Source organism: Exserohilum turcica (genome assembly GCF_000359705.1).
Source record: "Exserohilum turcica Et28A unplaced genomic scaffold SETTUscaffold_11, whole genome shotgun sequence".
NCBI lineage: Eukaryota > Fungi > Ascomycota > Dothideomycetes > Pleosporales > Pleosporaceae > Exserohilum > Exserohilum turcicum.
In genome coordinates this window covers 1,133,795-1,153,693 of record NW_007359926.1, presented here as the reverse complement: position 1 = coordinate 1,153,693, position 19,899 = coordinate 1,133,795, and the positions used below count along the sequence as shown (strand labels likewise).

The window sequence follows — 19,899 nt, the reverse complement described above, 5'->3', positions numbered from 1 at the left end:
TGTTGTGTTCCAGAGGTATTGGGAACTTGACTCCTTTGGCGCTGGCGTCGCTACCGTCTTTTCAGCTGCTGTAGTTTGTCGCTTCTTAGCGGGTGCAATCTCATCGACATCATCCTCTTCTTGAACCGGTGGTGCCTTCTGAGAGTAATCCCATGGCAGCGTCCGTCGCTTTACCCTCAGGGGTTCGGGATTATTGGGTATCTTGAGGTGTTCTAAAGGAGAAGATGACCATGGTATTGGCTGGCTGCTGTCCGATTCCGGCTTGGTGTCTGCAGTCTGCGACCGTGAGTCGTATCCAGAGTCTCCCGAACGAGCCGAAGCAACATGAGGCAATGTGGGGTAGGTGACGGTGCCTTTGGTTGCTGGATCTTCCACATCGAGGTCAACATCACTGTCGAAATCGTCCTCGTCGTACAGGGCAGTTTCGAGAAAAGCCGAATGTGTGCCAGATGCGTAAAAATCCTCCGGAATTGTATTTTCCTTATCCATGTCCGCAATGTTGAGTGTAGGGTAGTCAAAATCGTCCTCGTGAGGGCCCAGTGACTTGGCGAGGCCGTTGGAAGTCCTCTTGACGCCCTGCGTGCTGGAAGCCGATGGTCGTTGCGACCCCGCAATGTTTTGTTTCACTTCGTTCGCTAGTGGACGCGCCGATGTTTGTGTTGAGCCAGTTCGGTTGAAGGCGTTTCCGAGAGAGGATTGTTTACAGGCACTGTTTGGCTGTGACGTCGACGCGATTGCGTCGTGCATCTGAACGGCCTGCTTGAGCATTGTTGTGGTTGTGTATGGGCGAAGGAAGAGATTGCCGCGGCAGGGTCGAGGCGGGAATCTGGACGCGGCGTTCGTAAGACTGGTGGACTTGAGTGGTGGAGAGGTTGAGAGGCGCGCGCGACAAGAGTGCGTTAGGGCCGGCCAAGTATGAGGCAAGTGCGCCCAGACAGGTTGTGCAAGGAAGGACGGGGGCGACTCTTTGGGGCTGGACGGTTTAAGCGACGCACCTCTCCTGGCGAGGATCGAAAGCATGCAGCAAAGAAAGAGGGCGCGCGGACAAAAAAAGAAAGAATACGGGAGGCGGTGCCTAATTGTCGAGTGTGCGTGCCATTGACGGCGCGGTGGGGGGGGGGTGATTGTTCACCTTTCCTTAGTGCAGCGGGCCCACAAAACGCGACCAGTTGACGCGACCGTTCAATTAAGTAAGATGCGCTAGTGATGTGCATCACGTGCATGCCTCTACCAATCCTTTGCCCGGTTCCCAGAGTAGTTTGAACTGCACATGCATGATCGCGGCAGGCCGGACACACCGCCGTGACGCAGGTACATGTGTCTAACGGCTCCCGAGTAAGCTAGACCCCTACTCTGTAATTTTTAACTTTGCCTTTTGTCTGGTTTCACAGGAGAAGGACCTGTGCAGTTTGCGATACATAGCCAGTGTTGGTTGTTTTGACGGGCAACCAAAGTGTCCGTCTTCAAAGTCTGTGTATTGCATTGGGTATCGATACGAGAACCTAGGTTGAAGAGCTCCTGATCCTATTCCCCAGGGATCCTCAGAATAGCTTTCTCTCTCTCTCTCTCTCTCTCTGTAAGGCCTCCTTTTCCACATACTGTATGTGTCGTTCGCCGCGCCCCGCGCATGTCGCTTCAAGTCAACGTAGTCTAGATGGAACAATAACATTATCATCATACAATAACAACAACAGCAACAAAAACAACCATCATCGTCATCATCATCGTCGTCGTCGTCGTCAAAACCCACCGACCAATAGAAAGAAATAGAACCAGAGGGTAGTCATGCCTGTCTACTACTACGCTGCAAAGAGAACAACAATTCGCTTTTGGTATCGAGAAGAAGATTCAACATCATAGTGGGTAGTGAAGAGGCAACATCGACAAGCCGAAGCTCGCATCAAAAGGAAATGCTAACACGAGAAAGGAGATTCATTTTGAACCACACAAACGACCGTAGACCATATCCCCCAGGAAATGTAGCACAGGGTACCAACTATGCCAGCAGACAGCAACCCGCGCACCTTTTTGGACAACAAGACTAAGACGACGACTTCCCTAAGAACATAAGACCAGATAGCTGATGAAATGTGACCTGGAAATCGGCGCTATCCAAACAAAAGAGCCCTCGTAAACAATTGGGCGTGTCGAAAGAATAGATGGCACAGCGCTGAACAAGACAAGTTTGAGCAAGGAAAGTCTTTAGCCCTGGTAGCCCCCAAAGCCGTTCTGGCTGAAGGCGGCTTGGGGAGACTGGCCCCACTGCGGCTGCTGAGGGGCCCCGCGGCCGTAGCCACCAGCGCTGCCCGGCTGCTGCATTTGCTGCTGGAATGGCATGCCGGGGGTTCCAAAGGCTTGCTGCTGCTGCGCGAAAGGTGCTCCGCCGGGGCTGGGTCCTGCCCGCGCATTAGATTGCTTGTTTCGATACTGCAGCTTCCTCCGGTGCCGCTCACCTGAGGGTGACATGGGCCCACCTTGTGGCCCACCACCATACTGCGGAAAGTACGCACTGGGCGTCTGGGGGTAAGCTGAGTTAGGACCGCCCGCAGGCGAGTAGCCCTCAAACTGGCCAGTCGGAGGACGGTCTTTGCCCCACTAAATTGGACTTGTGAGCCGATGACTTGAGAGGGGAAGGAGATACGAGTCAACCTACGCTACACTTGAGAGGGCGCCCGTTGACGTTGTAACCGTTGAGCTGGCAGATGGCCATGGCAGCGTTCTCGTGCGTGTCCATCTTGATAAAGGCAAATCCACGGTCCGACTGGAAGCGCGTCTCGGTAACGTATCCAAAGTTCTGGAAGAGGGGGACAAGGTCAGCCTGCGAGGTGTAGGGAGTCAGATTGCCAACGTAGCACGTCGTCTGCCACTGGGGCGTCTGGGCCACAACCATGTCGTAGCTCTGCACACCGTGGGTGGGGAAGTGGTGGTGGCCGAACGGAGTCGTTGGTGTCATGCCCATCGAGGCCATGGCCTGCTGCTGCGAAATCGACGGCTGCCCCTTTTGGTTGGCCCAGTTGCAGCGGATGGCGCGAGAACCGAGCCACTCTCCGTCCATGGAGTTGAGGGCACGCTCAGCATCAGCACGATCCCGGAAAGCGACGAATCCGTAGCCGCGGGATCTGCCCGTCTTCATGTCCCACATGACGCGAGCCTCGGACACGGGGCCAAACGTGGAGAAAGCCTGCAGAAGCACCTCGTCGTTGACCTCGTTGGACAGGTCGCCCACAAAGATGTGGAAGTGGTTAGAAGTGTCTTCCTTGGCTGTGTTGTTAGACTGATACGCCCAGTTGACACGGATTTCCTGTTGCCCCCGGTCAGAAGACTGGCGCCATACACGACGGCGCAGCAATGCTTACGTTGTTGTGGATGCGGCGGCCATTGAGAGTAGCCATGCCACGTTCGGCCGCGCCCGGGTCGTCGTACTCGACGAAGCCGTAGTTGAAACCCTTGGAATTGAACTGTCAGCGGTCAGCGGCACTTGAATTGTCGCAGCATTTTGCAAGATAGGCCCGGCCCGCGCCACAAAGCTAGCAACAGATTGCAGCGGTTTCGGGAGTATATCTTACAGAAGGCGAACTTGCAGTCTTGTCTGGAATAATCTTGACGCTCTGCACATGGCCCGTCGTCTCGAAAATCTGACGCAGCACATCCTCAGTCACGCGCGGGTCCAATCCTCCCACATACAGGGCGCGCTTGTTGGGCTCCGGGGCGGCGCGGCGAGGGACGTAGCCGGGCTGGCCGCTGGTGGGCGACATGGGGTTGCCCGACATGGGCGAGCTGATGGCTGTGGGGATGGGATTGTTGTTCTGGGGGATGATGACGGGGGCGAGGGGCGGAGGCGGCATGTGCTGCTGGGCCTGGGCCTGGTTCTCGTAGCCGGGAGCACCAGCAGAGGGAGGAGGGGGGAGCTGTGCCCCGGGATTCTGCTGGTCGGCCATTGTGCAGTCGCGAGGACGAAGGATGCGCTCAAGGCAGACGCGGCAGGCACAGGGAGCGGGGGCGCACAAGAAGCAGCTGACGACGGCTGGAGGGCTGATGCGACGCGAACGGCGAGGCAGCGGCGACGACGACAGCGAGCAGGCCAGGCGAAGGGGGGCGGGCGGGCAGCGGCGAGGGCGGGGCGAGAGCAGCCTTGGACGAGGACGACAAGGAAAGTCGGAATGAAAAGCGCGGGCAGGCAGGGGCAGCCGGCCGGCGAGACAAGAGCACTAGGAAAGCGAAGAGAAAACAAGAGGAAGAGAGATAGGAGATGCGAACGGCCCTACGGCGAACTCTGATGGCAAGCTAGATGTCCACTGTGGGGTGGAGAAGGGAAGAGGAGATGGCAGGAGAGCGAGGGTCGCAAGAATTAGGCTCGCGCAGGCCTTCAGCACAAGCGCCCAATGCAACGGGAGAGCTACTGTAGCCCACCAGTGCCGTCGAGGGCGGCCTACCAGGGTGGGGTGGGGGGGTTCAGGTATGTAATGGCATGGCATGGCATTTGGATTCATTTCAGCGGCTGCGAGGGTTGCTGGGGATGATTTGGCCGTATTGAACGATGCAACGGTGCTAGCGGCTGCCTGTTGCGCAGCTTTTAGTACCGGCGCCCGCCCACGCCCCACGCGCTAGGCCCGAAGCGCGCCAGTGCCGGTGCCGGTGCCAGGCCCCTCGACCCTCGACGGCAACGGCAGACGGGCGCACCTGCAGCAAGCACCAGCACCGCCGCCCATCAGCATCAGCAGGAGCGACCTGCCCGCCCGGCCCTGCACGTGTCAAGCCGCCGCCGCCGCCCGGAGCCTCGTTCGCAGCTGCCGCAACGCTTGACCTCTGCGCTGCGCCTGCCTCCGCCCGCACCACTGCGCCTGCCTCCGCCCGCCCTCGCCCGCCCTGCACCTGCCTGCCTCGCCATGGCCGCGACCAACCCGCCGCCCGCCAGGCCCGATGCCCAGCCGCCGCACATGGACACGCTCCAGGGCATGCTCAACCTCATCGTACGCCGCCTGCCTCTGTTCCCCTCCCCCCCGTGACGCGTGCCCCTGCTGACGTCTGGCGCGCAGTTCCTCCACTCTGGCCGCTTCCTCAAAGAATCCCAGGCCGGCGGCGGCTCTGGCCGCATGAAGCTGCAGCTGCAGCGCGTCGTGCCCCATGCCACGGAGCGCTTCCACGATGCCCTCGACGAGCTGGAGAACGAGGTGCGCCTGGCCCAGACGGTCCTGCGCCGCGACATGGCCCTGCTGAAGAACGACCGCAAGAAGAAGGAGGCCGCCGCCAAGCAGCACGAGGTGCACAAGGCGCGCCTGGCCGCAGAGGCGAGGAGCGCGCCGCCGCCAGCACACGACGAGCCGCCCGTCAAGGAGGAAAAGGCGCCCACGCCCACGCCGCCCGCGCCTCCTCCACCAGCACCAGCAGCCGCCGCCCAAGACGCGCCCGCGACAGCCAATGCCACAGACCCAGAGATGCTTGTCGCGAAAAAGGAAGGCGGCATCGGGGCCAGCACCACCACCAACGACGACACCACCGCCAACCCACCCGAGCCAGCCAAACCAGAGACACAGGCAAGCACGGAGCCAGCCAAGGACCCGCTCTTCGACGGCACGCCCACGGCCACCAACCCCCACGAGTCCGATTTCGACTTCGATGCCATGTTCGGCGATGCCATGGACACATCGGCCAACCACAACCCCGACCACGACATGATGGATGCCTCCAACGACATCGACTTCAATCTCGACGATGCCAACGACAGCTCGGCCCTCCTGCGCGGTCTCGAGGACTTTGCCAAGAACAGCGAAACCGACAACGCCCACCAATCATCCAACATGGACATGGACTTTACCATGTCCGACCTCCCGGGCCTGGATACAAGCGCCAATCTCGATACCAATACACACGCAAACGCCGACAGCAATGCGACAGCAGCCGCCAAACCTGCGCCGGAACCAGAGCCTGCGCCAAAGGCCGACGAGCCCAAGCCCGCCGCACAACCACCACCACCCGAAGAGAAGAAGAACGAACTAGAAATGACCAACAATGACGACATGATGGGCACCATGGCTGCAGACGACCTCGAAGACCTGTTCAACATGGACGAATACGAGAATCCAGAGCAGTCTTCCTTTGACGATGCCTTTTTCAACTTTGAGTAATCTGATATTACACTGGCTGCTATACCACATCTACCTGGACATTGTGGCGTTTGGATATTCGATTCATTTGGCGTTTGCGGGAGAATTTGATACCCCTGGTATATGGGAAAAGTTGGGACCAGCTTAACAGGGCTGTGAACTGTTTCTCTGTATATGAGAACAGGTTAATTAAAATTTTATAGTATTTCACCATGTCTCTCCTGCTCGAATATTTCCAAGCACTCTGATATCAGAGTAGCTGCTCTAATAAGCTACCTGCCATGCACAACACACAGAACTTCAACATCTTCTCGCACTCTCCCTTTGACACTCAATGCTCTTATACAATGATTTTCATGCTAACTTCACGAGGAGCCGGGCTACGATCCTGCCCACATCCTCCCCACTAAAGCTTAATCTCGCCCTCGAACCCATTGACATGCATAAAGTTTGCCCGCAGCGGCGTAACGCTAGTGTATCCTTGGGCAACAGCCCAGCCATCGTTACCCGGCTCGCTCTGTTCCACGCTCTCGTACACGTCCTTGAAGATAGGCGCCCACTTGAAGTGCTTGTGTGTATACCGCGAGTGCGGCTGGCTCGTAGGCGTGTCGCGTCCTGAATCAGTGCCGCTTGCGCCGCCCTGAAGCCCAGAATTGGAGCGCAGTTCCTTCTTGCCCAGCTTCTCTTCCTGCCTGCGAATCTGGCCCTCAATGTCGGCAGCCTTGTCGTCGGCCTCGGCGGGCACCTCGACCACCTGGAAACAGCTGCCGCTCTTCCATGTGTTTTGCAGCATGTTTGTCCACAGAATCTTGCGCTCGCCCACCTTGTCGACCAAAGGCACGTTGACAGTGTACAGGTGCGTGTTCGAGTCCCAGTTGTCCCACAGATATTGGATGAGCTTTGTGCTGAGCTCGCTCGCGCCGCTGATGATCTTGGCATCGTGGTTACGGTCGAAGAAGGCGTAGCTTAGTGCAATACTCTTCACGCCGCATGCGGCTGCCTCCATTGCGCCGCCTATGGTGCCCGATGAGAGGGAGAAAATAGCCGTGCTGTTGCGCCCGTAGTTGGGACCCGACACAACCAGGTCAATTGGGCCGCGCTCGGTGAAGTAGTGATACAGGCCAATCTGCACGCATGACGCGGGTGTCGAATCAACGAGGACCCATTCTTCTTCCGTCGAAGAAGGTGGAAGCGGCGAGTTATGTGTTGTTCCGTGGTTCGTCAGGCGGCCTTCAGGCGTCGTCTGGAGGGGCTCAGGGCGATAGTATGTTGGTTGTATCTACGGCCATGTCAGAATGCCCGGTAAAGACAATCCTGTGTACCAATTGTTCGAACAAAGGAAAACAACCGTTTCGTACCGACTTGCCAACAAGATGCGCCTTGCCTATCCAAGACCGCTGCGTATGTGGAAGAACTACTGACACAGTATGGCCATGCTTTTGGAGTGTTGACACGAGCGAGTGCACGTACGGCGACGACTCGTCGGATGGCGGTCCATCGTCGTTAGTGACCTATTGGTCCATCAGCTGTTGCCATTGGCTGTTATCAAACAGCAATTAGCTTACTAGAATATGCATCTTTGCTTCCAAGGTGTTGAATCGGCAAACTTTTGTAGGATCTTGTTGTGTATGGGAAGTTGAAAGACACAGTGGGGCAGACAGGGAGTGACGTGCGCTATCGATAGATCCCGATGCTCGGACCCGCCTGGAGTTGGGCCGCCGTCACCGCCTCGTTCTTCTGCCACCGCATACGATTCGGTCCTGTGTCGTGTCTTGTCGTGTAAAATCACCCCGAGCTGGCTTCAGCTTCCCCATATTACAGTTTCCACAGGATGATTGTAGAGGTCGTCTGTCACGGTTGATCGTACCTGCGCTATGGGCAGATCCGCTGATGTCCCTTGCATTGCGCCGGCGATTCAGTAGCGTCTCTCGCGATAGACGCTTCACGTCTTGGGTATTTCACACACGACACAAGAGGAGGAGAGCTTATTAGAGAATTTCGACCCCAAGAAAAGATGGCGAGACAATATCGGACTTGTGTCCGCATCTCCATGCTGAAAACCTCATCGCATTCGATGCATTGAGCGGGACAGCCGTGGCCCCTCTCCCCTTCCGAGCTCCCCACCATAGCCGACATCTCAACTGCGACGTCTGAAACGGACACTGGACTTGCCGGAACAATTAGCCATGTGGAGGTAAAACATACAGCGTACAAACCGTTCCCGGGCGCCAGGGTGTAGAGCCGCAGCTCCCTATGGCGGGCCTACTATTTTCGGTGTTCGTTGCTTCGGATCCCCGCCCGTGACCGCACGCCGTGAGGAACACCGCTTAGTTGACTGAGACCACAAGCACATTTATATAGGTGGGACGAATATGAGATTATGGCATTCAAGATACCCAGTTGCTTCTCATTTCTACATCACAATCAACTCTCAAATTCCTTCCAACTTGAAGGAACAGAACAAGCATTCATCCCAACTCCAACTATACCCACACACGTGACTCTGTAAAAATGGTCGTCAACGTCCCCACTGCCTCCCTCGAGGGACAAGTCGCCCTCATCACCGGTGCCGGCCGCGGTATCGGACGAGGCTGTGCAATTGAGCTTGGCAAGCGCGGCGCCTCAGTCATTGTCAACTACGTATCGTCAGAAGGCCCCGCGAACGAAGTGTGCGAAATCATCCGGGGCTTCAACAACGGGGCCAAGGCCGTTGCCATCAAGGCGGACGTGAGCAAAGTCTCCGAGATCCAGCGGCTGTTCGAGGAGGCCAAGAAGGCCTTTGGCAAAATCAACATTGTCATGAGCAACTCGGGCACAGAGAGCTGGGACAAGACGGAGGAAATCACAGAGGAGAAATACGACCATGTCTTCAACCTCAACGCCCGAGCCCAGTTCTTCGTCGGCCAAACCGCATACAAGTACATCGAGGACAATGGCCGCATCATCCTCATGAGCTCCATTGCCGCCGGCCTCCTCGGTGTAAAGGACCACGCTCTGTACAACGCCTCCAAGATGGCCGTCATTGGCTTCATCAAGGCGTTTGCTACCGACTTTGGAAAGCGCGGCATCACGGTCAACGGCGTTGCCCCCGGTGGCATCAAGTCTGACATGTTCACCCAGAACGCCTGGCACTACATCCCAGGAGGCACGCCTGAATGGCCCGCCGAGAAGATCGAGTCGCTCATGGCGAGCCACTGCCCCCTCGGTAGGTGTGCCGTCCCCGAGGATGTTGCAAGGGTCGTTGCTTTCCTTGCCTCCGAGGACGGTGGCTGGGTTAACGGCCAGGTGCTTACCATCTCTGGAGGATCGTCCCAGTAGATGTGCGATTGGTAGGAGGACAAAAGAGACCGAAAGAATTATATGACGATTATGTAATTAGTTCTAGAGCGCATCTTTGTCATGGCGGAACAGTTGTACGCCAGTGCTCGAACTCAATCAAGCTTTGTTCACTGCTTCTGTGCAACATGGATGTGATATGGAAAAGGATTGGTCATGCAACCCCACGTGAAGGAATGGCATTTCTGAGAGCAGGTGCGGATCTCGATATTGAGCGAGGATATTCTTGTAGTTTACCTTGCCATAGAGGTTGCCTTTGATTCAATGTCGAATCAAAGCGGATATCTTTCTTTCAAGACTACACATCAGTCTTAAACTGATATCTACATGAATGCTCAATCGTGCTACCACAATAAGAGGTTATTTAATTTAATATATCTAAGGTATTTGTCGAGTATCCCCAAACAGCGCATTCGATGCGCTCGCTACTTACTAAAAATCATACCTTGTGCTCAAGGCTACACAGCTGCCGCTTCGGCTACAATAGAACTAGTATACAAAAGGTAATCATGTGCCTCATTTCCTCATGGCATCTTGACGCTCTGGTGCGCTGATATCGAGTCGCTGAACGATTTTCAAAAAGAAAAAAGAAAAAAAAGGGAATATGTTTCGAGGAGCAATCACCACTTTCCTTAAACTCTTATACCAAAGAAGGCTCCTCGGGAGTTTTGGCAAGGCCCTCACTTTTGGTTTCGGGACTTGTGTGTGTAGGCTTTATGTCCTGTTCCATCGGCCCGCTTCCATTCTCATTCCCATCGCTGTCCTTGTTGGCAGCGCTAACTACTTCCTCGATCATGGCTGCAAAGTCGACAGTCATACCACCCACATTCATCTTCAGCAGTGTAACTGCATCGGGACCATGATTGGCGTCGATACTTGTGCCCTTCGAACCATTTTCCATGGCCAAAACCATGGCTTCATTGTCGAAGATATTATCTCCACTCCACATCCCTACAGTCGACGTATTGGGGTCCTCGTAAAGATCGAAACCTAGGCCCAAGGAACCAGTCTTTGATGGTGAACTACTCAAAGGCATGTCGCTCGACAAAAAGTCGTTGGGTAAGAGTTCACTGAATTGTATGCCGTTACGGCCTGGAGTAGTGAAGGTGGGAAATGTAGAAAAGTCAAAGTTCTGAGAGGGCGATGAAATGGGGTGATCGGACAAAAGGGCGTTGAGCTGGCGTGTAAACGGCGTGTCGGGAGCAGCACTCGCCGCACGAGTGCCCCGAGGAGTAAACATGCTGCGCGAGGGCGTTAAAGGAACCTCTCCACCTTCGTCATTTTTCTTTGGTGTCAGAGCGACGCGCTGTCGGGTGCCGGGAGTGGGCGTCTTCAAAAGATCTTCAGCTATCTGATCTTGTTTCGGCATCGGCTTGGGAGAGCGGAAGTCCTCAAACAGGTGGGCAAGCTCGTCAGTTTCTGCCATGTGTGGTGGTGGGCAGTTCTCCTTATCAGGATTGTCTTGTTCAATCATAGGTGGCTGCACTACGGGCTGCTCGAACCAGTTCGTCTTCTTTGTCTCGCACGGAATACAGCCGTCAAAGCCTATCCCAGCATTCTCGCATCGACCACATGGCCGTTCTCGGTCGCAAGCTCTCTTGAGTTCTTTACATCTTTGGCACCGGGGCTTCTTGGGTGCATCATCGTCGTGCATATGCACGGGAGGGGCGATAGCAGTCGTTGCCTGTTGAGCAAGAGTCTTCCGCTGACCCTGCTTCCGAGGTGAAGGGAAAAGTATCCGCCTCGTAGGCTTTGGCGTAAGGTCTTGATCGAGGTTGATGGGCGAAGCCTTGTTCCCTCTGACGCCAACAGGACTGGACTGAATAGCTCGTCTGAAAGCAGCCTGAGCATCGCCAGCATTCAATTCATGTGTGCCAGATGGGACTTTTGGGGGTGCCATCTCTCTATCTTGTGTGTCGTCAACAGATATGCCGCCCTGATCTTGCTCGGTAGGCATGACAGGTTCCGACTCTGGCATAGCAGCGTCAGACATGAGCTCATCACCAACTAAAGACTTAGAGCGTGTTCCAGTCTTCTGTTCCCTTTTGCGCTTTGCTAGTCGCGCAGACCTATCCCATACTTTCTGCGGCCGCATAGAAAACTTCTTGATGAGCCAGAGTCCGCATGGGTTACATAGGTTCAGTTCCTGGAAAGCATCACACGACTTGGCTGCCACCAGGTCCTTGTCGTGGCGGCTCAAGTTGTTTTTGAAGATGCGATATTTTGGCAAGCCGTCTGTGTCAGGGGTCGGTTCGATTACTTCGTATGCAATGATGTCAGTCCCGCCCGAGTCAGTGGACAGCTCGATGCCGCTGGGCGAACCACTCTCTACACGTGTATAGGCTTTTCTCCAGGTTGGCGTGTCAATTTCTCCGCAGTTCACGCAATGCGGTGGCATTTCACCTTTTCTGATAGCAGCATCTAATCGGTCCTTGATGTAGCGCTTCCTCTTCGCACCAGATCCGCTTCGAGTGTAGCCACATTCCGAGGGTGTCGGCGCGTCAGACATAGGTTCACCAGCCCCAGACCAGGTTTGTGACCTTGGAAGACCTCTCGGTTTGGATTGCTTAGGCTGCTTCACAGGCAGGTTCGGGGTAGCGGAGCGACTGTAAACTTGTGCTTCGCTTTCTGCGGCAGGGGAGACTTGCGAGGCAACACCCTCCGGTGAACCAGCAGTAGAAACTGTCGCACGCGACTTGTCTCGAGTCTGAGACTTGCACTCAGACCCAGATGGTAATGTGTCACCAGTAGTTGGCCGTCCATTAACCGAATTGCTGCCCTGTTGCGCTGTGGCCATTTTTGAGAAGAGATCCGTTTCGTCGTTTGTGGCTTGTCTTTGGAAATACATCGAATTGAGTAGATCCTGGTCCATTGTGTCAAAATCGAAAGCTCGAGCGCCACCCGTGTCCATCTCGATACTTTCAGTGATTGGTTGTGCGGTGGAGTCTCGACGCCCTGCTGCCTCGTGACCTTGCCATGAAACATCCCCACAATTCAAACCATCAGCATCTCGGCCCATTGGAATGTCGCTGACGAAACCCGAGTCATTGAGAGGTAGCATTGGCAGGTTTGGACTAGAAGGAGCAGGCGATGTAGTACGCCTTGATGCAATTGGGGGTGACGAGGGCATCTCTTTTGGGGTCTCGCTTGGGCTTCCTTCTCTTTCATCCGCTGACTCCATAGCAGTATCCGAAAAAGTACTGGGTTCATAAGGAGACATGTACGGTCGTCCTCCATCCATGGAAGCATGTCTTAAAGCACTCGGTGCTGGGAGACGGCGTGATCCTCGGTGGCCTAGTTTCTCGCCTGGGCGGGGTGTTGGTGCACGTGGAACCATGTCGGCGGCAGCCCCTGAACCGCCAAGGGTCGGCTTGAGGAGACGTACTGACGCTGCTGTGCTGGCAGTCACTCTAAGTGAGTCATTGGGGGCAGTCAAAGGCGTGTGCCTAGGTCTCGTGGTCTGTGTGATTCGCGCCCTTTTCTTTGGCGGACCCTCCTCTTGAGGCTCCACAATATACGGGTCACTGAACTGGTAATTCTGAGGCGGCGGGGCTGCTTCACTGCGCACCGAGGCTCGTGATGTTGGACGTGAAGGAGGGTTGTACTGATAGTGATGAAACGAGATGGTGCTCATGGCAGGGCTGGAGGGTCGAGTCGGTTGGGACATGTAAGGGGTACTCGGCTGGTCATAGAAAGCGTCATTCCGGAGTGGTTCCTGAGATGGACTCTGGCGGGTAAGCATCTGATGGAAAGGCTCAACTCCACCAATAGAATGGCGCGGCGAAGGGTGTGAAGAGCGGTTTGGGGGTGGTTGAGCCAGTTGACCAATTGTAGGATTCTCTTTCAAAAAGTCGGACCAGGCGTTATAATCAAACCCCTCAGGCATCAGCTGACTGAGGCTATGATACCGCTCCATGTTCTCCACATATTCTTTTTGCATGCACGTCGGAACAGGTACAAGCTTCAACTTGACTTCCAGAGTCTCTTTGATACCATTTGAGAAAATGCCAAGGATGTTCTTGCACACGCGACCAGTAACCATTGTTTGGGAATCTTTTGCGGGGGCATTGGGCGTCGACGATGCAGAAGCGAGAATCCATGATAGCATACCCTGTCCGACAAGCGGCGTCTCGTATTCGGAAAAGTCATAAGCGTACACGGTGTAATCATGGCCCAATTTGGCAACGAGCTCAGGACTACAGCGGTGAGCATCATGTTCCGTTAACCAATAGGCGTTGGATATAGCCTACCTTGCAGCAACAATTGCCTGAATACATGTCTTGAGCTCAATGACACCCACTTCGGTAGTTTCGTCTAATGAAACGACAGGCACGTTTAGGACGTTCGGCAACCGGGCGAGACAATTTGACTTGTTCTGATCGTCGAATGTGTACAGGACCTTGACTGAAGAAACATCTGCGTTAGATCAGATATGATGATGGGCTGAGTCTGTTTACCTCGCATCTGTCGGCGCGGTATTTCATCCATGACGCCATCCTCCGCGGCAGCAGCGGCAGGAGTGGATGCCTGCTGCATACCACCGGCCTCTGGCATAGTGCTGGAAGGAGTCGACATGGCCGTCTATGATATTGGCAAAGGGACAAGCAGGCCGTGTCGTGAGAGAGAAGAAGAGCGTCGCGGATAGACAGGACGTGGTCAATATATTATCGTGATTGGTGGCTGGCGTGCGATCATCGCGGACGCGTTCCCGAAGAACAAAGAAGACAGACTAGAAGCGAGTCGGGTGCGAATTGGCGGGGGCAAGGGGGCCCTTAAGTATTCCAGAACACGGAGACTCCGAGGCAGGTGGCCGCACGCGTACCAGGGCGAAAGAAGGGGGGTGGAAAGGGTGTCGTTAATCGTGTCGTGTGGGTTAAGTGAAGATGGAGGCACGAGCGCGGAGGGTTGGAGCTACCCGCGCCGCGCTAATGCCAACCAGGCAAAGAACGCGTGACGCACCATGGACCCAACTTTGCGGTCCATAGTTTGACGCGTGGTGATTGGCTCGGCGCCGGAAAAACTGTTCTCCCAGCTTCGTCTCAGCCAAGCTCGCTCACTTCATCGCCCTGCTTCACATTTCTCGCCGACCGCTCCACCTCATCCAAGCGCGTTGCCGTGGTGCCCTCCCTCTCTAAACTAGGTACGTCTTTCCGCTCTTGGTCTGTGCACATCTTTTGCTCGACCTCATCCTTGCGCACTACTTGCTCGAGCCTGCGTGTCAAAATTCAGAGGCAGAAGTTCAGCACCCCAGATATTAACGGCGATTAGATACGGAGCTTGCTTTTTCTCAGACCTTCCGCCAATTCCCCAACCTACTCGACAAGATGGTTGACGCGAAGATTCAGTGCGTAGTGTTGCCCAAGCTCCATGGCAAGCCTCTTGTACTAACACCTCACAGGGAGCTTCTTTCCAAGCCACGCTCTGAACTAACGTATGTGTTCTCGTGTGTCGCTTCATGTTACAAGGAGGCTGACATTGTCGTCTAGGGAATACGAAGTCGCCCAAGTCGAAGAGCATGAGCTCACCACCGGACCTCTCTCGATCCTCCAGACCGCTGTCCGCTCGCGCACACAAGTCTTGATCTCGTGCCGAAACAACCGCAAGATCCTCGCACGCGTAAAAGCCTTTGACCGCCATTGCAACATGGTCCTTGAAAACGCAAAGGAGATGTGGACCGAGACGCCACGGTTAGCCAACGGGAGTTACGGAAGGAAGGTTAACAAGGACCGTTTCATTTCCAAGCTGTATGTCCAAGGAAATCCCACGTTGCGCCGTCTGCTAACACTGGTTAGGTTTCTCCGAGGCGATTCAGTCATCCTTGTCTTGCTGTCATAAGAATTTTGATGCGACCTGGTGTTAAGACGGAAATGCAAGGTGGACGCTCGCGAGTTAGAGTTCGAATGCATTAAAAGTTATATAATCGCCGTCGCGAAGCTGGCGATATCCACCGAACGAATCAAACGATACCCCTTCCACGTTCTACTTCTTCAATCCGTCACTCAGGCCCAGCAGAAGCTCCGCGAGACCGTGCGCGCCAGGGTCAGGCACTTCTTGGAACCCTACGCCTCCAACATACACCGTCCGTCCCAAACTCGCCTTCATTCCCTTCGTTCCTTGCGCTCCTCCTTGTGCCGCTGTGGCTGCTTTTTCGATATCTTCTGTTTTGGACAGCGCCTCAACGAACGGATACAAAGCGTCCATCAGCGTCCGATCACCAGGCTTTGCTGACGTGTACTTTCCCAGTGCTTTGAGCGATGAATCAAGCGCCTTGGCCCAAATCGCAGGAGTAACTGGCTGAGGGGACGAAGGCGAATGTGTTCGCAGTCCGTGGGCTAGTGCGTTCAAGAAGATGGCGTAGATTGCGCCTGACGTCCCGTCCATCGCTACTTCGACCACTTGAATGATGTTATTCACAAGGATCAACAGATCGTCTGTTTCCTTTGCTGTTTCGAGCATCTTCAGAATTGCTGCAGGGCGTCAGCATAAGGCAACAATGCACACGTGATCAAACCTACCTTCTGCACCTCGTTTCAGTCCAATTCCGCAATCACCATCTCCTACGATTGTATCATATCTGGTGACATCAGGCTCGGCAGCTATCACTCTATTTAGTGCGGTTGTCAGTGCCGACTTGGCCTGAGCGTAATTGACTATTCAGTGTCAGTACACGTTCAGTAGCGTTTCTGCAGTACTTACCCCTCAAGTCACTAGGCAAAACTTCTTCTTCATCGACCTCTTCTTCCTTTTTGTTTGCCTCTCCACGTCTGGCCCAGGTGCTGCTACTGATCGCTGCGGACCAACCGCTCGCCTCAGCCGGCGCATCCAGCAGCTCAAGCATCGAAGCGCCTGTCAATTGCGTATCACTGACTTTGAGCATGCTAATGCTGAAGCCCAGCCCATTCAAGCTGGTCATGAAAGTTCCCGCGAGTATACGCACAGGCTTAATGTTGAAGTCGGATGCCAGGTGCTCAACGACCTCGTTCGTGATACCGCTCAGTTCAAGCGGACTGACTCCTCCCAGGTTATTAATCAGCAGCACAACCTCGTCCTTTGCGGTGATGGAAGAGAAGTTTCGATCTTGGTCTGCGACATCGAGACAGTGCGACAGCATCGTCTTCACTAGCCCTGGAAGATCAATCGATTTGCGCTCCGAGCCAGCTTCGTTATGGATGCCCATTCCGATCTCGACCTGACCGTCTTTCAGTTCATCTTCTTCGGCTTCTCGTCGGCCAGGAACATGGACATGCGCTAGTGATGATCCAATGGAGACAGTATTCTCTGCAACGAGTCGCGCTACACGCGTCACGTCCTTGAGGCTCGCTCTGCATTTCGTTAGAATTGTATCTGTCATGGGTCTGTTCACATCGCATACCCTTTGGCCGCAAGCGCTCCAGCAATCTTCTGGACAAGAACAGTTCCTGCAATTCCTCTCCGTCCTACCTTCCCACCTTTTGCCCGCCCCACTCCAGTGTCATCGCCGACGACCACCATGTCGGCCTCGATTCCAGCAGCGCGCGCCTTCTCCACAGCCATTCCGAAATTCAGCACGTCGCCGGTGTAGTTCATTACGATTACGAGGACACCCTTATCTTTCTGGATGCGATGCAGTATACACCTTCGTATCTGCTCTGCGCTTGGGGACGCAAAGATGGTACCCGCTACCGCGCCAGAAAGGAGGCCTGCGCCTACAAAGGAAGCGAAAGAAGGTTCGTGGCCACTACCACCACCAGAGACAATGGACACTTGCGATGCGCCATTCTTGCGATAGATGATCTTGTTCTTTATGTCGCATTGCACAGAAGGGTTTGTCTTTGGGATGCTAAGAAGCGCCGTGTTGACCAGGTGCGTAGGATCATGAATAAAGTGTTTTGCTAGGAAGTGTCAGCCCTTCGCGCTCAATTGCACCATACCAGGCCTCGATGCATACACGACATATTGAAACCTCTGCAAGCAATTCGGTTCAATGCAGCAGTAAGAGAAACGATGACAGAGCATCTCGGAAGACGAGGGAATCAAGTTCTATTAAGAAATCTAGCCCGGCCTTCCATACCCGATCCGACGACACCTCATCGCCATGTCCAATCCAACCCATTCTTCTCTGTCATTTGACATGTGCCGTCGGGCTGCACGGCGAATAGCCCGTTTTCTGTGGTTCCAGGTTCTTGGACAGGTTCTCAGGAGCCCCAAGTGGGGTCACGCATTCCGCAGCGTGAGGGGTAGCTAGGGTTATAGTGGGGTTGGTGCTCTCCCCCCGAACATCGACATGTCAGGAGAGGAAATGAGAGGCACCGGCTTCCTTGTTTGGGAATTACCGAATGTCAGCTCGGTTTAATGGCAATTTTGACCTCTCAACAGTATAATTGCTGATTTTTCATTTTTTCTCAAACGTCGCCCCGTTTACGTACGTGCTTGGATGACAGATTGTTGAATCGCGCGAATGCTTACTTATTTAGACACAAGGTAATTGGAAGCGCTTGCTACTTGAGATTGATATTCAGCAACATTCCTGGTCATGATCGTCCCCGAAATCTACACTATGTCTTTTTCCCAGAGCAAGGCCTATATACGGCATGTTTGTCAGGGCCTAGGAACTTGGCTATTGCGACACTCCCTTTTTAGACCATCCAAACCGACTTTTCGATAGCTCCATTACCATGGAAGCAACCCTTTTAGTGAACCCTAGTTCGCCGCTTTCGAAGATGCCACCAACCCCTCTTTTTCGCACAGGATGTGTCAAGACAGAGCTGCAGACTCCAAGACTTCCTTCTGCCTCATCTTGAGAATACATCATGGCCACCAGCGAGCGCATAATCGTACACAAGAGTCTGTTCACGAGACTAACCCTGTCATCCGTCGCAGCTCGGCGCGCCAGTAAGAACTACGAACAGAACACTCGCATGTGTCCACTATACATTCTGCCATACGAAATCGTCCAACACGTTGGGAAGCACCTGGACTATGCGGACCTTACTTGCTTCGCACTATCAAGCTATAAATATGCCGATGCTCTTCTCTCTGTACGTGCTTCAGTATCTGGCGACGAAGCGATGGTCAAAGAGGTTACCCACCGACGAAACAGAGACCACTTCAACGGTCGAGATCACTGCCTCATCACCTGGATAGCACGGGGACTGGGACAAATGTATTGCGTGGGCTGCTCTACTCCACACATGCCCTCTCGATTTCCCGAAAACACAATGGCACAATCAGCACACTTGCGCAAATGCTTCCGCGCCAGCGACGGGCCGTTGCACATGTGTCCACACAACGAGTTTACGTTCCAGGAACTAGCTGGCATACTGCGGAAGAACGAGAAGCGAGGTCGCCGGAACAAGTATGGCGAGTTCTTCCACTGCATGGAGTGCTACGAAAGCTTCTACACGATCAATCGCTCCGGCCGATGCATGCATCCTCCCACGCTTTACCTCATGCCCGGCACGTCGACAGTCATCCTCCGAACCAAGACTCTGCTCCTGTCCATACCCTGGACGGAATCCGTCACGGTGCAAAAGACACGCGACGCACTGTTGTGCCTGCTCCTAATCATATGTCCTCACATGAACGCCTTCGATCCCACCACTATCAACCGCTTGATAGGGCAACGGAAGAATATCATGATGGAAGGCTGCTCGTCGGGCCGCATCAGCATCGAATGCCTAGTCTGCCAAACCACATTCAGCATCAGGCGAAAGATTCCATACAGCGAGGTGACCGTGGAAATCGAACGGAGACTCGGCCAGGTTAGGTGGGAGGGCGACCCCATTTGGAGAGCCCATCTCCCCAGAAGGGATGACTGGTGGCCTCGATTGGTAGCTACTTGATTCGAGCAGGCACCCTGAAACTAGGTATACGGCGTTTTTTTACTTCAGCGAGGCTGCCATGAGTCATTTGCACACCAAGGGCCGTGGCGCGTAGGTGTAGGGTTTAGATTTCTATAGGTGGCGGCGAGCAAAGATGGAACCCGTTCTGGGGGGGGCTCGACTCTTGTTTCGATGGGTTTGGGATGGTCTCGGCCGACGAATCATGCCGGCAGTGGGAAAGCAGGGACTATATTTTTTGCTTTAGCCAATGCAGGTGTAGGTGTAATGCTGCCCAGAACTTTGTCCCCCCCCCATATCCGATTGCAGGAGCCTGCTTTGCCTCCATGTCCGAATAGGACTAGTCAGGGTCCTTTTAGGGCGGAATAGCGCTGCATGCATCCCCGAGCCGTTTTTTCTTTCGCCTCGTCTACATGACGTCTGTCTTGTTTCGGTCCAGCCCCCCGGAGTGTAGTGTACTTTTATCACTGGTCGTTTTGATAAGGGGAAGCTGAAAAGACACCGTGTCTTTTGCTGCTTGATTCATGGGTCGTGTTAGTGCGTATGTTATTTGCTGAAGCTTGAGCTTGGTGAATGGCGATGGGGGAAGAATGATCAGAGGACTTGTGTTTAGAAGCAAGGGAAAGACGAGATATGGATCT

The 19,899-nt window shown here is 54.5% G+C and overlaps 9 protein-coding genes across 9 annotated transcripts; 4 read left to right on the top strand and 5 right to left on the bottom strand.

Moving 5' to 3' along the window:
* Nucleotides 1–205: 205 nt before the first annotated feature.
* Nucleotides 206–859, bottom strand: SETTUDRAFT_167233 (uncharacterized protein; the record flags this gene model as incomplete). Its single annotated transcript, XM_008024014.1, has 1 exon — nucleotides 206–859. A coding segment is annotated over exon 1 (556 nt), but the record flags the coding sequence as incomplete, so codon positions are not given.
* Nucleotides 860–2,202: 1,343 nt separating this feature from the next.
* SETTUDRAFT_102462 (uncharacterized protein) lies at nucleotides 2,203–3,938 on the bottom strand (the record flags this gene model as incomplete). Its single annotated transcript, XM_008024013.1, has 4 exons — nucleotides 2,203–2,595; nucleotides 2,654–3,301; nucleotides 3,357–3,458; nucleotides 3,567–3,938. 4 exons carry the CDS (start codon nucleotides 3,936–3,938, stop codon nucleotides 2,203–2,205), a joined length of 1,515 nt encoding a protein of 504 aa, XP_008022204.1.
* Nucleotides 3,939–4,931: 993 nt separating this feature from the next.
* Nucleotides 4,932–6,125, top strand: SETTUDRAFT_70203 (uncharacterized protein; the record flags this gene model as incomplete). The annotated part of the gene is made up of 2 exons (XM_008023753.2): nucleotides 4,932–4,970; nucleotides 5,037–6,125. Coding segments are annotated over 2 exons (1,128 nt in total), but the record flags the coding sequence as incomplete, so codon positions are not given.
* Nucleotides 6,126–6,510: 385 nt separating this feature from the next.
* SETTUDRAFT_146074 (uncharacterized protein) lies at nucleotides 6,511–7,701 on the bottom strand (the record flags this gene model as incomplete). Its single annotated transcript, XM_008024012.1, has 3 exons — nucleotides 7,670–7,701; nucleotides 7,463–7,615; nucleotides 6,511–7,383 (listed from the first exon to the last, which is right to left on the bottom strand). The coding sequence occupies exons 1-3, from the start codon at nucleotides 7,679–7,681 to the stop codon at nucleotides 6,511–6,513; spliced, it is 1,038 nt and encodes a 345-aa protein (XP_008022203.1). The 5' UTR covers nucleotides 7,682–7,701.
* An 826-nt stretch (nucleotides 7,702–8,527) lies between these two features.
* On the top strand, nucleotides 8,528–9,583 carry SETTUDRAFT_167228 (uncharacterized protein). The gene has a single exon (XM_008024011.1). It carries the CDS (start codon nucleotides 8,616–8,618, stop codon nucleotides 9,420–9,422), a length of 807 nt encoding a protein of 268 aa, XP_008022202.1. The 5' UTR covers nucleotides 8,528–8,615; the 3' UTR covers nucleotides 9,423–9,583.
* A 497-nt stretch (nucleotides 9,584–10,080) lies between these two features.
* On the bottom strand, nucleotides 10,081–14,099 carry SETTUDRAFT_146070 (uncharacterized protein; the record flags this gene model as incomplete). Its single annotated transcript, XM_008024010.1, has 3 exons — nucleotides 13,898–14,099; nucleotides 13,691–13,844; nucleotides 10,081–13,636 (listed from the first exon to the last, which is right to left on the bottom strand). The coding sequence occupies exons 1-3, from the start codon at nucleotides 14,013–14,015 to the stop codon at nucleotides 10,081–10,083; spliced, it is 3,828 nt and encodes a 1,275-aa protein (XP_008022201.1). The 5' UTR covers nucleotides 14,016–14,099.
* A 665-nt stretch (nucleotides 14,100–14,764) lies between these two features.
* Nucleotides 14,765–15,275, top strand: SETTUDRAFT_158929 (uncharacterized protein; the record flags this gene model as incomplete). The annotated part of the gene is made up of 3 exons (XM_008024009.1): nucleotides 14,765–14,784; nucleotides 14,839–14,871; nucleotides 14,927–15,275. The coding sequence occupies 3 exons, from the start codon at nucleotides 14,765–14,767 to the stop codon at nucleotides 15,273–15,275; spliced, it is 402 nt and encodes a 133-aa protein (XP_008022200.1).
* A 144-nt stretch (nucleotides 15,276–15,419) lies between these two features.
* Nucleotides 15,420–17,374, bottom strand: SETTUDRAFT_25600 (uncharacterized protein; the record flags this gene model as incomplete). Its single annotated transcript, XM_008023649.1, has 5 exons — nucleotides 15,420–15,907; nucleotides 15,956–16,090; nucleotides 16,137–16,762; nucleotides 16,813–17,311; nucleotides 17,368–17,374. 5 exons carry the CDS (start codon nucleotides 17,372–17,374, stop codon nucleotides 15,420–15,422), a joined length of 1,755 nt encoding a protein of 584 aa, XP_008021840.1.
* Nucleotides 17,375–18,229: 855 nt separating this feature from the next.
* On the top strand, nucleotides 18,230–19,261 carry SETTUDRAFT_36972 (uncharacterized protein; the record flags this gene model as incomplete). The annotated part of the gene is made up of 1 exon (XM_008023704.1): nucleotides 18,230–19,261. The coding sequence occupies one exon, from the start codon at nucleotides 18,230–18,232 to the stop codon at nucleotides 19,259–19,261; it is 1,032 nt and encodes a 343-aa protein (XP_008021895.1).
* Between the last annotated feature and the right edge of the window lie 638 nt (nucleotides 19,262–19,899).